Source organism: Oppia nitens, unplaced genomic scaffold (assembly GCF_028296485.1).
Source record: "Oppia nitens isolate AA-2021 unplaced genomic scaffold, nextdenovo-longstitch-racon4-pilon3 scaffold20_pilon_pilon_pilon, whole genome shotgun sequence".
In the NCBI taxonomy this organism is placed as follows: domain Eukaryota; kingdom Metazoa; phylum Arthropoda; class Arachnida; order Sarcoptiformes; family Oppiidae; genus Oppia; species Oppia nitens.
In genome coordinates this window covers 1,010,546-1,026,082 of record NW_026533200.1, presented here as the reverse complement: position 1 = coordinate 1,026,082, position 15,537 = coordinate 1,010,546, and the positions used below count along the sequence as shown (strand labels likewise).

Genomic DNA, 15,537 nt, shown 5'->3' with positions numbered 1-15,537 from the left:
GGGTATGTATGATAGGGAACTGTGACGTAATTTATGAATGGGTTACTATTAAGACTATTTAAGCGTTACGGTATATTTGGATGGGTTATTTACTACGTCACAGTATATATGAATGGCCCATTCGGGGCTCTGGTCACTGGTAACTGCGCTATATATCGGTTATTAGTATCGGAAGCCTTGTATCGGAACTCGGAAGGACTCGTCCGCAAAATGACGGAATTATAGCCCAACTCTGTTACACCTAAGGCTTGCACTTACTATTCAAATAATAGGTACAACGGTTTATAAGTCTTGAAGCCCCTCCTAGACTAGCTATTGCTAGCCTGAGCTCCCATTTTATTGATAAATATAGTGAGATAGTCAATAGTTTACATGTATTGCTAATTACAGTATTTTAAACATAATAATAATTAATTTAACTTATTTACATAATTAATAATAAAGCATAAATCAAATTAAACAAATAAACATAATATTAAGTAATAATAAGTAAATACAAAATTAGTAATAATATGAATTATAATTAAATATAATTAAATAACTATGTTTAGTTAAAATATACTTTAACATATAATAGAGAAATATATAAATATATACAGTTTAGTATAGTTATAACTTCAAAGTAACTTTGTATTGTTTTGGTGACACTGGAAGCGCTTAAGTGATGTTTAGACCATCACACATTTAAATGTTAAATATGTTTGCGATTACAACGATTGTGGCCAAAGTTTTACTACTAAATCAAATTTAAATCAACATAAATCTATTGTTCATTTTAATAAATAATTTAAATGCTTTTATGAAAATTGTAATAAATTATTTACAGCAAAGTATTGTCTCAAATCACATGAAATTCAAATTCATTTAAAATAAATATTATTTAAATGTGATGTCGAATATTTTAATAAAACATTTGCATTGAAAAGCAATTATAAAACACATAAATTAACTCATTTGAAGAAAAAACAATATATTTGTTTAGTTAGTGAATGTTTGAAAACATTTACAACAAAACATTGTTTACGACAACACCAATCACGGGATCATTCAATTAAACAAAAATTTCAATGCAATTACACTGATTGTAACAAATATTTTGATTAGAAGAATTAAACACAAAAATGTTATTCATTTGGCTGTAAAGCCATTCAAATGTGATGTCAATGAATGTAATAAATGTTTTACAGAAAAATCTTCACTAAATTATCATAAATATTATTGTCATAAATAATATTTGATTAATTTTTTTGGTATGTTTTTTAAAAATTACTAAATTTAATTCAATTTAATAAATATATATATATATATGTATATACAGTAATATGATATATATTGATTGATTTATAAGTAAGTAATTTGTATTAAATGTATTAACATTTATATTATAATCTCATATCAAATACTAAGTAATATTTATTTATTTTTTGTAAAGTAATAATATTAATATTTATAATAAACATAATATTTGCACAAAAATTTTGTCTATTTTAAAAAAACAAAAAATAATACAATACTTTCAGTAATAATAATAAAAAATAATTATTTATTTACTAACTACTTATATATTTTTGATTTTTTTATTAAAAATAACGTAATTAATTGTGACATTTATATTTATTATGATTTTTTTAATAAGTGGATAATTATCATTTAATAATAATAATAATAGTAATAATTAATTTGTGTAAATTTATTTTAGTTAGTAATAGATTTTTTATAATTATTCTATTTTAACAAAAAATAATAATAATTAATAATAATATGTTTCGGTAGTAATAAAATTTTTATGAATACATTGTAATTACAATAATTAGTTATTATTTTTTACTAATTATTAGTTACTAATTAATTACTAATTATTTTTTATGTGAGTTAATATTTATTTTTTTGGTGATATTTTATTAATAAGTTATTGTTATTTAATACGTCATATTTAATACTGTAATAAACTTTATATATATATATATAAATAACTTAATTATTATTTATTGTAAAAATAATTATTAAATTATTATTTTTTATTTTTTTAAATATCATTTGACAATGAATTACAAAGGCATTGACAGACAGACAGACACACTGTTTGATTGGACAGACAGACAGACAGACACACAGATATGTGATATACCGGATATTCCTATGACTGACCACTGGGCGGTCGATCGATACGACTGTCCCAACAGATGTCAACCGCTGAACACATCACTGAAAAATTTATTTTATTTTTTTAATAACTTTTATTTTATATAACAAACAAAACAAAATTATATATAATTAATTTCTAATTATATCTATATTATAATTTATTTATTTTTAATTATTTAGTTAATCTTAATTATCAAATGATATTTTTTGTTTCACCCAATAATTTATAGATAAATACAAAATAAAATGTTGTTAATTATTAACAAGTAATTGTTATAATAAATAAATATTTTTTTAAAAATAAATAATTCAATTCAATTGTTTCTAAATTTTTGTATTTAAATATTGAAATAAAATTTAGTACATTATATATATATGCTGTATATAATATACTATATTTATTAATTAATTTTTTTAAAACTGTAATTTTTTAATAGACTATTAATTAATATAATTATATAAATTAATTAAATTAATTAATTTATTAAGTGATAAAAAACGTTATGTTGAATGAATGAGTGATCTCTCTCTCTCTCTCTCTCTCTCTCTCTCTCTCTCTCTCGAGAGAGAGAGAGAGAGAGAGAGAGGGAGTATATATAGACAGATATATACAGAGAAACAGTAGATTCAATACACCAGTAGTTTGACAACCAGTTCATAGAAAATAGATTTTTTCAATATTTTCGTTCATTAATTCAGTCTATTTTTTTGCAATTTTTATTTTTTTGTCTATTAGTATAAGTGTATTACATCATTGTTTTTTTATATATGTATATAAATAATAAATACTATAATTTTTATTTTGATATTTAAGTTTTAAAATTTCAATATAATAAAAAATAAATAAATAAATAAAATACAATAATTATGTTTCTAGTTTACATTAAAAATTATCTTAAATATATTATATAATATTATTTATTGTTTGCTAATATACTAAATAATTATAATTATTTTTTTTAAATATATTATTGTTGTTGTTTTAGTTTTGCCGATAATTGTGTGGCCATTGAAGCGGCGGTCATCACTTGCTGTAAAAAATCTAAATTTTAAATAAAAAATATATCTATCAATTAATTTATTAGTTAATTAGTTTATAATAATAATAATAATTAGATATAAATATTTGACTAATTGTCTACAATATGTAGACAACTGTTTCCTTCAAAAAACTATAGTTTAATATCAAGTGTTCAGATAATTTGTTTCCCATTTCAAGTCATAATAATTGTCTGGTTGTGGACATCACTGGTCACTGGTCTTTGTCAATGATTGTCTGCAAATACAACAACAAACAAAAAATAAAAATAAATAAATAAATAAATTTTAAGAAAAATTGTAAAATAAATAAATAAAATTAAATAGTTTAATATTTGAATACCAACAACAACAACAAAAATCAGTAAATTTATAATTAAATGTTTAAAAAAAATTAAATAATAAGTTAATAGACACTCACCTCATAAAACATTGTGTGTGTAGTCTTAATAGCAAACAAACAATTAGTTTGTTTTTGATTAATTTTTTTAAATTTAAATTAGTGTTAAATTTTTAAAAAAAATTATTAGTTATTGTTGTCCACAAAATTAGCCTTACATTAGTCAATCAATATGTATGATAACAACAATAACAAAATAAAGCATTTATTTCAACAACAAAATGAATGTGTGTTTTATGTGTCACACAATAATTTAATTGACAAACAGTTTAATACATTTTCACATTTTTACTATCAGTTTATGTGTTATGTGAGCTATGAATCATAAACTTGTTTCTCAAAAAAAATAAAAAAAACAAATTTGTTTCCCTTTAAATACATACATGTATTAAATACTTTAAATCAATTATTTGGTTTATTAAAATAAATTTGCAAATAAAAATATTTTCACTATTAATATTAATTATTAGTATAATAATAATAAATTTGATGCGAGTATTGCGATAAAAAATTAGCTAATAATTTTGAATATAAATCACAACAATTTATTTAAACTAAAAACAACAATTTCGTTGTTAAGTAAAACAAATGTTTGAAAAGTTTTTAACTAATAATTAAATTGAATGTTTTATAATTATATAATGTGCTTTTGGCCAAAATGTCGGTATAAAACATATAATGAAAGTATTTTATTTATACATCAATTAATGCATTCATCTATAAAACTGTTTGAATGTAATAAAACATTCAAAAGTCAGTCGTCATTATATTGTCATAAAAGGTCTAAACATTTAAATGTTAAATATGTTTGCGATTACAAAGATTGTGGCAAATGTTTTACTAGAAATTCAGATTTAAATCGACATAAATCTAGCGTTAATTTCAATAAAAAGTTTAAATGCTTTTATGAAAATTGCAATAAATTATGTAAATCAGAATCTGGTATTAAATATCATGAAATTCACTACCATTTAAAACAAAAAAATCATTTAAATGTGATGTCAAACATTGTAATAAAACATTTGCATCTATATATATAATAATATACTATATATAAAATAAGATATACTTAAATTGCTAATTATTTGTAAAATATTAATAATAATAATTCAATTAACCATTTAAATGTGATATCAATGAATCTTATAAATGTTTTTATAAAAAAATAATCTGCACATAATTATCATAAATATAATTGTCATAAATAATTTAGATTTATTTTTATATTATTATAAAAAATAACTAAACTTAAGTTAAATAATTAGATATAATGATAATTTATAAAATCAAAATAATTATCTAATAATTTTTTTAAAATTTATACTATTAGTTATTTTATTTAAAAAAATATTAGATCCTTAATTAATTAATTGGTTTATTAAAAATATATATTCAATAAATAAATTATACAGTAAGAGATCATTGTCACAAAAAAATAATAAAATACTATTTATTAATATTATACTATAAATTAAAAAATAATAAGAAAATACAGATGTATTGCAAAAAAAATTATTATTATTATTATTATACAAAATTAATCTATTGTTTGATATATTATTAACTATATTACTAATTTACTATTACTACTATTATTTACTATAATAAAAACATTTATATATTTATAGTTAATTTTTTTAAATAAAAACAATTAATATACAGTGCATAAGTATAAAGTTATATATATATATATATATATATATATATATGTAAAACATTAGTTGATTTTTACGGCAATTGTTTATTAGGCGCACCAATACATTAAAAAACTCATTGTATTTTAAAATTATTATTTTATTTAATTATTAAATTGTTATACATTCGTAGTTAATATGTTGCAGTCGTAAGCACTGGCATATCAAAGCATAAAAGGTATGGTCAGTGCTATCCCTTATATAGGGATTTAAGTCAATAGATTGACCCTTAAAATAGTCGGCAGTTATTTGAAAAAGTAATAAAGTTATAGAAAGTAAAATATTTTCTATTATTAGCATAAATGTTAAATTTTTGTCTATTTGTTAATTAAATTATTACTTATTTTAAGTGAAATATTTCTATATATGTAAAGTATAAACACTTTATGTTTAAAAATAACTTTAAAATATCTATATTTCACTTAAATATAGCAATAATTTAATTATCAAATAGACTTAAATTTAGCATTTTTGCCATTTATAGAAAGTATTCACTTTCTATATGTTTATTACTTTTCAAATAACTGCCGACTATTTTATGGGTCAAGTATTGCCTAAAATCCCTATATAAGGATCAGCACTGACCTTACATTTTATGCTTAGATATGCCAGTGCTTCACGACTGCAACATATAAACTACAAATGTATAACAATTTAATAATTAAATAAAATAATAATTTTAAAATACAATGAGTTTTTTAATCTATTGGTGCGCCTAATAAACAATTGCCGTAAAAATCAACTAATGTTTTACATATATAAATTATCATTAAATATAAAGTAGATATACTTTACATATATATATATATAATAGTATAATATACTGTACAATGTATTAATTAATTTTTATAAATTAATAAACAATTGTTTTTTATAATATATTAATTAATTATAGTATGAATTTCATGTAATAATACTTAAGTTATCATAAGTCTACTCTTTTACATAAAAAAATTTATATAACATGTGTTGTACTTATGTTTATTAAATGATTTATGATATAAATGACTATATTATAGCAAACAGTTATTGATATCTATTGATATTATAAAATATAATATAAGAGATAAAAAACTATTGTTTTATGTGTTTGACTCAGTATTTAGTTGTATTTATTTGTTGTTAACATTATTTGCAATAAATATTTTAATTTAATAAAATATGAAGTTATTATTATCTAATAAAATCAATACAATTAAGTATATGTTGAATAAATTATGTAAATTAAAATCACTACAAAATAATATTAATAAACAAACAAATAGTTTGTCTGAAAATAGTGTTGTTTTGTGTGAAACAATTGATGGCTTGAATGCAATGAATATCACAACAAATGATTGCATTTCAATGAAAATCACTGATTATAGTGACTGTTATGACAACAACAACACACGTGTGGATAACAACAATAACACGCGATTCAAGTGTTTTTGGCCTAAATGTGGGTTTAAAACGAAAAATAAGACACATTTAAGTAGACATCAATTGATTCATTCATCTAATAATTTATTCAAATGTAATAATTGTAATAAATTATTCAAAAGCCAGTCATCATTAGAGTATCATAAAAGTGCTAAACATTTACTAATTAAATATGTTTGCGATTACAACGATTGTGGAAAATGTTTTACTAGAAATACACTTTTAAGTGAACATAAATCTACGTTCATTTTGATGTTATTATTTAAATTGTAATAAAACATATTCAACAAAATTTCATTTGAAATCACATGTAGTTAAAGAACATTTAAAACAAAAACCATACAAATGTGATGCCTATAAATGTTATAAACAATTTGGCGATAAATCTAATTTTTTACGACATCGACGATTACATTTAAAAAACAAAAAAATAAGTAAAACATTTAAAAAGTGATGAAAAAAATCATCACTAAAGTATAGATGTCATCAATAATTTTAATACACTAAATGTAATTAAATGTATTGAAAATTGATTAAGTATTTTATAAACTAAATAAAAATAAATAACTATTGAAATTATTATTAATTTTAAATATTATATTTATATAAAAAATCATATTTTTACTCTATTTATTTTTAAATATATTATAATTATTTGGTATATTAATAAATTTATAATAATAATAATAATAATAATTTTAAGATAATTAATAAAATATAAATTAAATGTAATTAAATATTTATAAAATTATATAATAGTTAAATTAAAAAAAAACATTGTAATATATTTATATTTTTTATAATACTGTACAAGGTTTTAATCAAATATATGTTTTTTTAATTTGTTAATACTAATTAAATTATTATTTTTAATCATTTACTAAGTTATTATATTTAAAATTATTTTTAAATAATAATAAATGTAAAGTTAATGATTGTATTAAATTTTTTACATAAAAATATTTAATTACTAAATTATCATAAATATACATGTAAAACATAATATGTAGATACATTACTCTAATTTTAAATAATAAATGTTTTTTTTAATAAAAATATATATTTTTTTATAAACAATAAAATAAATTACAAAAAATAAAATTATTACTAATCATAAATAAAAATCAATTAAAACTAAGTAAATGTGTGAATATTTTTGTTTGTTTGCTTTCAGTGGATATCTAAACTTATACCAAAACTTTATGAAATATTATAATTATATATATATATATAATATAAAGTAAAATTAATAAAAATCATTAAACAGGTTTAAGGATTAAATACAAATATAAATATCTGTATATACAGTGATATGATATCCATTTCCTATTTTAGTCATTGTTTGGTGTGATTTCAATGTGCGATCAAAACAACACATTAGTATTTATTTTATATATTTTAGTGAAATTTTCTAAAACAATAATAATGGAGTTATTATTAAACAAAACTGCTATTAATGAGTTAAATAATTTTTATAAATTGAAAAGTTTGTCATTAAAATTACAACAAATTAATAACAAATGCTATGAATTGTGTGAAGCAATGGATGGCTTGAATGCACTGAATATCATAACAACAAATGATTGCATTTCTATGAAAATCACTGATTATAGTGACTGTTATGACAACAACAACAACAACACACGTGTGGATAACCATAACACGAGATTCACGTGTTTTTGGCCAAAATGTCGGTATAAAACATATATTGAAAATAATTTATTTTTACATCAATCAGTTCATTCATCTGAAAAACTATTTAAATGTAATAATTGTAATAAAACATTCAAAAGCCAGTCATCATTAAATTATCATAAAAGAGCTGAACATTTAATGATAAAATATGTTTGCGATTACAACGATTGTGGCAAATGTTTTACTAGTAATTCACTTTTAAATCAACATAAATCTAGTGTTCATTTAAATAAACGTTTTAAATGTTTTTATTTAAATTGTAATAAAAAATTTTCAAACAAATTTAAAATGAAAACACATCAAATAGCAGTTCATTTAAAACAACATATATTTAAATGTGATGTCGATTATTGCAATCAAACATTTGCTACTAATGGTAATTATAATTCACACAAATTGACACATTTGACTGAAAAAATATATAACTGTACAGTGAATGAGTGTTTGAAAACATTTACAACAAATTGTTGTTTACGACAACACATATCCAAAGATCATTCAATTGAACCGAAATTTCGATGCAATTATGAAAACTGTGACAAAATATTTGTTTCTTTTAGTGGTTTATATCAACACAAACTTAGTATTCATTTGTCTATAAACACATTCAAATGTGATGTCGATAACTGTGGCAAACAATTTACTACAAAATCTAATCTTTTACGACATCGACGAACACATTCAGGCATTAAACCATTTAAATGTGATGTCAATGATTGTAATAAATGTTTTATGCAAAAATCTGGACTAAATTATCATAAATATAGATGTCATCAATAATTTATATACATTAATAAAATGTTAATAAAACTAATTAAAAATTAATTCATTCTTATATATTGATAATTATTTATACTTTAAAAAAATCAAAATAATTATTTATTAAATTGAATATTATTTAAATATTTATTATTTTTTAGTATATTATTTAAAAATATATTGAATATTTAGTTTTAGTAATACACACATAAAATACTTCTTTATATACAATATAATAAATTACATAAAATAAAATTATTACTATTCATAAATAAAAATCAATTAAAACTAAGTAAATGTGATAAATATTTTTGTTTGCTATCAATGGATATCTAAACTTTATGAATTATTATAATTATATTGTGTGAATCAATGGATGCCTTGAATGCAATGAATATCATAACAACAAATGATTGCATTTCTATGAAAATCACTGATTATAGTGACTGTTATGACAACAACAACAACAACACACGTATGGATAACAATAAAACACGATTCACGTGCTTTTGGCCTAAATGTCGGTTCAATTCAAATAAAAAATATGCTTTACTTATACATCAAGCGTGTCATTCATCTGATAAACATTTCAAATGTAATGATTGTAATAAAACATTCAAAACTAAATCAAATTTAGATTATCATAAAAAATCTAAACATTTAAATGTTAAATATGTTTGCGATGTCAACGATTGTGGCAAATGTTTTACTAGAAATACACGTTTAAATGCACATAAATCTATTGTTCATTTTAATAAACGGTATAAATGTTTTTATTTAAATTGTAATAAAACCTATTCAACAAAATTTAATTTGAAAGCACATGTAGTTAAAGTACATTTAAATCAAAAACCATACAAATGTGGTGCCTCTGAATGTAACAAACAATTTGGCTATAAATCAAATTTGTTACGACATCGACGATTACATTCAAAAAGTAAATGATTCAAATGTTATTAAATAAAAATCATAACTAAATTATCATAATTATAGATATCATCAATAATTTAAATACACTAAATGTTATTGAATGTATTTAAAATTGATTGAATTGAAAGTAGTATATATATATACTAAATCAAAATAATTAACTATTGTAATTATTATTAATATGAAATATATTTGTATTTGTACAAAAAAAAATTATCATTAGTATATATGTCATACATAAACATTATTATAATTTTAAATAATACATATTTTTATAAAAATTATTAAGTAATTAATTAATTATTTTTAAGTATTAATAATTTTTTATTATTAGTTAAAATGTAATAATTTTTGTAAATGTTTTTTTTAAATGAAACCCAAAAGTGTTTTATTGCAATTGATTTTATTTTTGTAATCTATTTAAAATAAATATATTTTTTTAATTATTTTAAGTTTTTTAAAATTATATTATAATTAGTAAATTATTGATTTCAGTCAAAAACAAATTATAATTTTCAATAAATAGATTTAAATTTTTTTTATTAATTATTATTATTTAAGTCAACGTTTGACTTATGTTTATTTTAATATAATATTTAATATAACTTTGATAAATGTAATTGAATTTCTATTAATATATTAATAAAAACTGAAAAAAAATTTAAAAATAATATTAATTATAATTATTTTAATCAATATTTGTAAATGAATTTTAAAAAACACAAATTGTTTGCTACAGTTGTCGTCGACATTACATTTTAAATCATTAAATGTATAATACGTTTATGATATTTTAAATTAAATAAAGTTGAATATATTTTATCGCAATTTTTATAATCGCATCGAAATTCTGGTTCAATTGAATGATCTCTGAATATGTGTTGTCGTAAACAATGATTTGTTGTAAATGTTTTCAAACACTGAAATTGTTTTTTCTTCAAATGTATTAATTTGTGTTTATTATAACAATCAATGATTGAAAATGTTTTGTTGCAATACTCGACATCACATCTAAATGGTTTGTGTTTTAAATGAACAGACATTTTATGTCTTCAAATGAGAAATATTTTTAAAAATTTTATTACAATATTCATAAACACTTTAAAACTTTTTATTTAAATGAATTTTAGAGTTGTGTTGATTTAATTGTGATTATGTAGAAAAACTTTTGCCACAATCGTTGACATCGCAAACATATTTAATATTTAAATGTTTAGCATTTTTATGATAACGTAAAGTTGACTGATATTTGAATATTTTATTACAATAATTACATTTGAATTGTTTTTCAGATGAATGAATCAATTGATGCTCAATTAAATTAAATTTATTAGTAAAATTCAACCGACATTTGGGCCAAAAGCATATAAATTGGTTATTGTTGTTATCCATAGATGTGTTGTTGTTGTTGTCATAACAGTCACTATAATCAGTGATTTTCATTGAAATGCAATCATTTATTGTGATATTCATTGTATTCAAGCAATCAATGGCTTCACATAACATAACACTATTTTGTGACAAAATATTAGTTTTTATATCAATACAATTGTGTAATGATTTCAATTCACTTAATTTATTCAACATATACTTAATATTAACAATTTTATCATTTATTAACTCCATATTTTATAATAATTAAAATATTAATGAAAAAAAATTATTAAATCAACAAACAATGATAAATACAGAGACAAAAAAAACAAATCTCTAACAACAACAACAAAATGATATCTCCTTTTCCTACAATAAACATTTTTTTGGTGTGATTTTCAATGTGCGATCAAAACACCTATACATTAGTATTAGTATACCTAAAGTAAATTATTAAAAAGGTTTAAGGATTAAATACAAATAAATTTATATATCTGTATATACAGTGATATGATATCCATTTCCTATTTTAGTCATTGTTTGGTGTGATTTCAATGTGCGATCAAAACAACACAATAGTATTTATTTTATATATTTTAGTGAAATTTTCTGAAACAATAATGGATTTGCAATCTAATAAAATAATAATACAATAGTAATATATAGTAATATTTTTATTAAATCAATTATTTTGTTCAATATTAAATAAAAATATTTTCACAATTAATAAATAAAAGTTATGTCGAGTATTGCGATAAAACATTTGCTACTAATTATGAATATAAATGAAAAAAAAAATATTTAAACTAAAAAAACTATTTCATTGTTCAGTCCTAAAAAAATGTTTGAAAAGTTTTACATCAAATAATTAAATTGAATATTTTTATAATTATATTTATGTATTTTTCTATTGTTTCTTAAATAAAATATTATAAATGAATTATTAAAATATTAACAAATTTCAGCAAATAATTATAATATTATATTCTAAATAACAATTATTATAATTATTTATATAATTTTTTCTAAAAAAAAGTAAATTAATAATAAAAACAGTAAATACATCTTTAATAATTATTGTTATTGTTATTATATTTAAATAAATATTGGTATTTCATTTGATTAGTCCTCAAACTGTTTGTTCATCAATCGGGTGACAAACAAACATATCTTTCAGGTGTATCCCTAAACTCATCGAAAAAACTGCTATACGTTTTTATATACCGTTCCTAGCGTTGAAAATCTACATATATATATATATATAGTACTGGCCCTAAATTTAGTCCAACTAACTGACCAACAAAAAACCTAAATTATAATTATATAAAACTATTAAATTTAATCAATTAATATACCTTTAAAACATAAATAAAAAATATAAATTAATTGTTTTAATATAACGATACAAATAGGTTTTAATAGTGTTTATAAAAACAAAATTACTACAATAGAAATACAGTATTAATTTTAACCTAATGTTAAAAGTAATACAAATTATTAAACAGGTTTAAGGATTAAATACAAATAAATATATATATCTGTATATACAGTGATATGATATCCATTTCCTATTTTAGTCATTGTTTGGTGTGATTTCATTGTGCGATCAAAAAAACACAATAGTATTTATTTGATATATTTTAGTCAAAGTTTTCTAAACAATAATGAAGTTGTTATTAAACAAATCTATAGATTTGTTAAATAATTTTCATAAACTGAAAAGTTTATCATTGAATTTACAACAAATTAATAACAAATTCAATGAATTGCATGAAACAATTGATGGCTTGAATGTAATTAATATCAAAACAACAAATGATTGCATTTCTATGAAAATCACTGAATATAGTGACTATTATGACAACAACAACACATTTATGGATAAAAACAAACAATTCAAGTGCTTTTGGTCAAAATGTCGGTATATTAACACAAATGAAAATTATGTATTTAAACATCAATTATCGCATTCATCTATAAAACAGTTTGAATGTAATAAATGTAATAAAACATTCAAATTTAAATCATATTTGAAATGTCATAAAAGATCTAAACATTTAAATGTTAAATATCTTTGCGATTACAATGATTGTCGGAAATGTTTTACTAGTAATTCAAATTTAAATCAACATAAATCTAGCGTTCATATTAAATAAAAAGTTTAAATGTAATTATGAAAATTGTGACAAAATATTTGCAACAAATTTTCATAAGAAAACACATGAAATTCGAGTTCATTTAAATGTGATGTCGAATATTGTAATAAAACATTTACATTGAAAAGCAATTATAAAATACATAAATTATCTCATTTGAAGAAAAAACAATATATTTGTAAAGTAAGTGATTGTTTGAAAAGTTTTACAACAAATCATTGTTTACGACAACACAAATTAATTGATCATTTTATTGTACCCATTAAATTTATTTGTGAAATACTTTAAAATAATTATTTTGTTTTTTAAAATAAATTTTCAATATTAGATAAAAATATTTTAACAATTAATAATCATCAGTATAATAATACATAAATGTCATGTCTAGTATTGCGATAAAACATTTTCTATTAATATTTGGGATATTAAATTTTTAAAAATTATCTAAAATAATTAAACAATTTCATTGTTCAGTAAAAAAATTGTTTAAAAAGTTTTATAATTCTATTAAATCTATTTTTTATAGTTTCTTAAATTAAATATTATAAATAAATTATTAAAATATTAACAATTTTCAGCAAATAATCATAATATTATATTCTAGATAACAATTTTTTGCAATTATTTTTGTATTTTTTTCTAAAAAACTAAATTAATAATAAAAAACAGTAGTTCAATAGAAATTATTAAATAAATAATTTTATATAATACTTTATATAATCAAAATAATTATTTCATGAATTAATTATATTTTAAAATAATTGTTTTCCTATGTATTTTTAGATTTATACTTTTATTTATTAGATTTCAAAATTTATTAAATACTTTAAATAAAACTATTTTTTAGAATGTTAATTATTTTCTTGTCTTTTAATGACAATAACAACAAAAATCATTTATAGTAAATTTTTTTTTTGGAGATAAATTAATTATTATTTTTTTTAGTTTACTTAATTAAATCAATATTTTTTGCACATATTATTATACTGTATATAAATAAATAATAATAATATTTATGTATGAATGCTATTCAATGATTAAAAAAAGTTATGTTATTATAAATTTCTAATATTAGTACAACAATAATAGTAAACAACGATAATAAAAGACAACTAATTATTTTGTTATTTTTAATATTCAATAAAATTATAAAATGATAATAATAATTCAAACTTTTTATATACTAACATATTTTTTAAATATTTAAATTAAATATTTGAAATAAATTATTAAAATATTAACAATTTTCAGCAAATAATTGTAATATTATATTCTAAATAACAATTATTGTGATGTTTTTAATACAAAACTAAATTAATAATTAATAAACAGTAAAACAATAAAAATTATTAAATAAATATTGTATAAAAAATCAATTAAAAAATATATTTAAGTAAATATTGGTAAACGTATCTTTCAGGTGTATCCCTAAAATTCATTATAAAACTGCTATACGTTTTCAGATCTCATTTCTAACATTCAATATCAACTAACTGACCAAAAAAACTTATTATAATTATATAAAACTAATAAAAATCATTTAATATATATTTAAACCACAAAACCACATTAATTGTTTTAATATAATAATACAAATAGGTTTTAATAATGTTTATCCAGTATACAGTATATACAGTATTTATGTTAACCTAATGTTAAAAGTAATACAAAGTATTAAATAGGTTTAAGGATTAAATACAAATAAATATATATCTATATATACAGTGATATGATATCCATTTCCTATTTTAGTCATTGTTTGGTGTGATTTCAATGTGCGATCAAAACAACACAATAGTATTTATTTTATATATTTTAGTGAAATTTTCTGAAACAATAATGGATTTGCAATCTAATAAAATAATAATACAATTAAATAAATTCTCTGATTTGAAATGTTTGTCATTAAAATTACAACAAATTA

The 15,537-nt window shown here is 19.2% G+C and overlaps 1 protein-coding gene across 1 annotated transcript; it reads left to right on the top strand.

The window, feature by feature from the left end:
* Positions 1–8,478: 8,478 nt before the first annotated feature.
* Positions 8,479–12,690, top strand: LOC128953142 (zinc finger protein 195-like; the record flags this gene model as incomplete). Its single annotated transcript, XM_054298617.1, has 3 exons — positions 8,479–8,572; positions 8,888–9,112; positions 12,584–12,690. Coding segments are annotated over 3 exons (426 nt in total), but the record flags the coding sequence as incomplete, so codon positions are not given.
* Between the last annotated feature and the right edge of the window lie 2,847 nt (positions 12,691–15,537).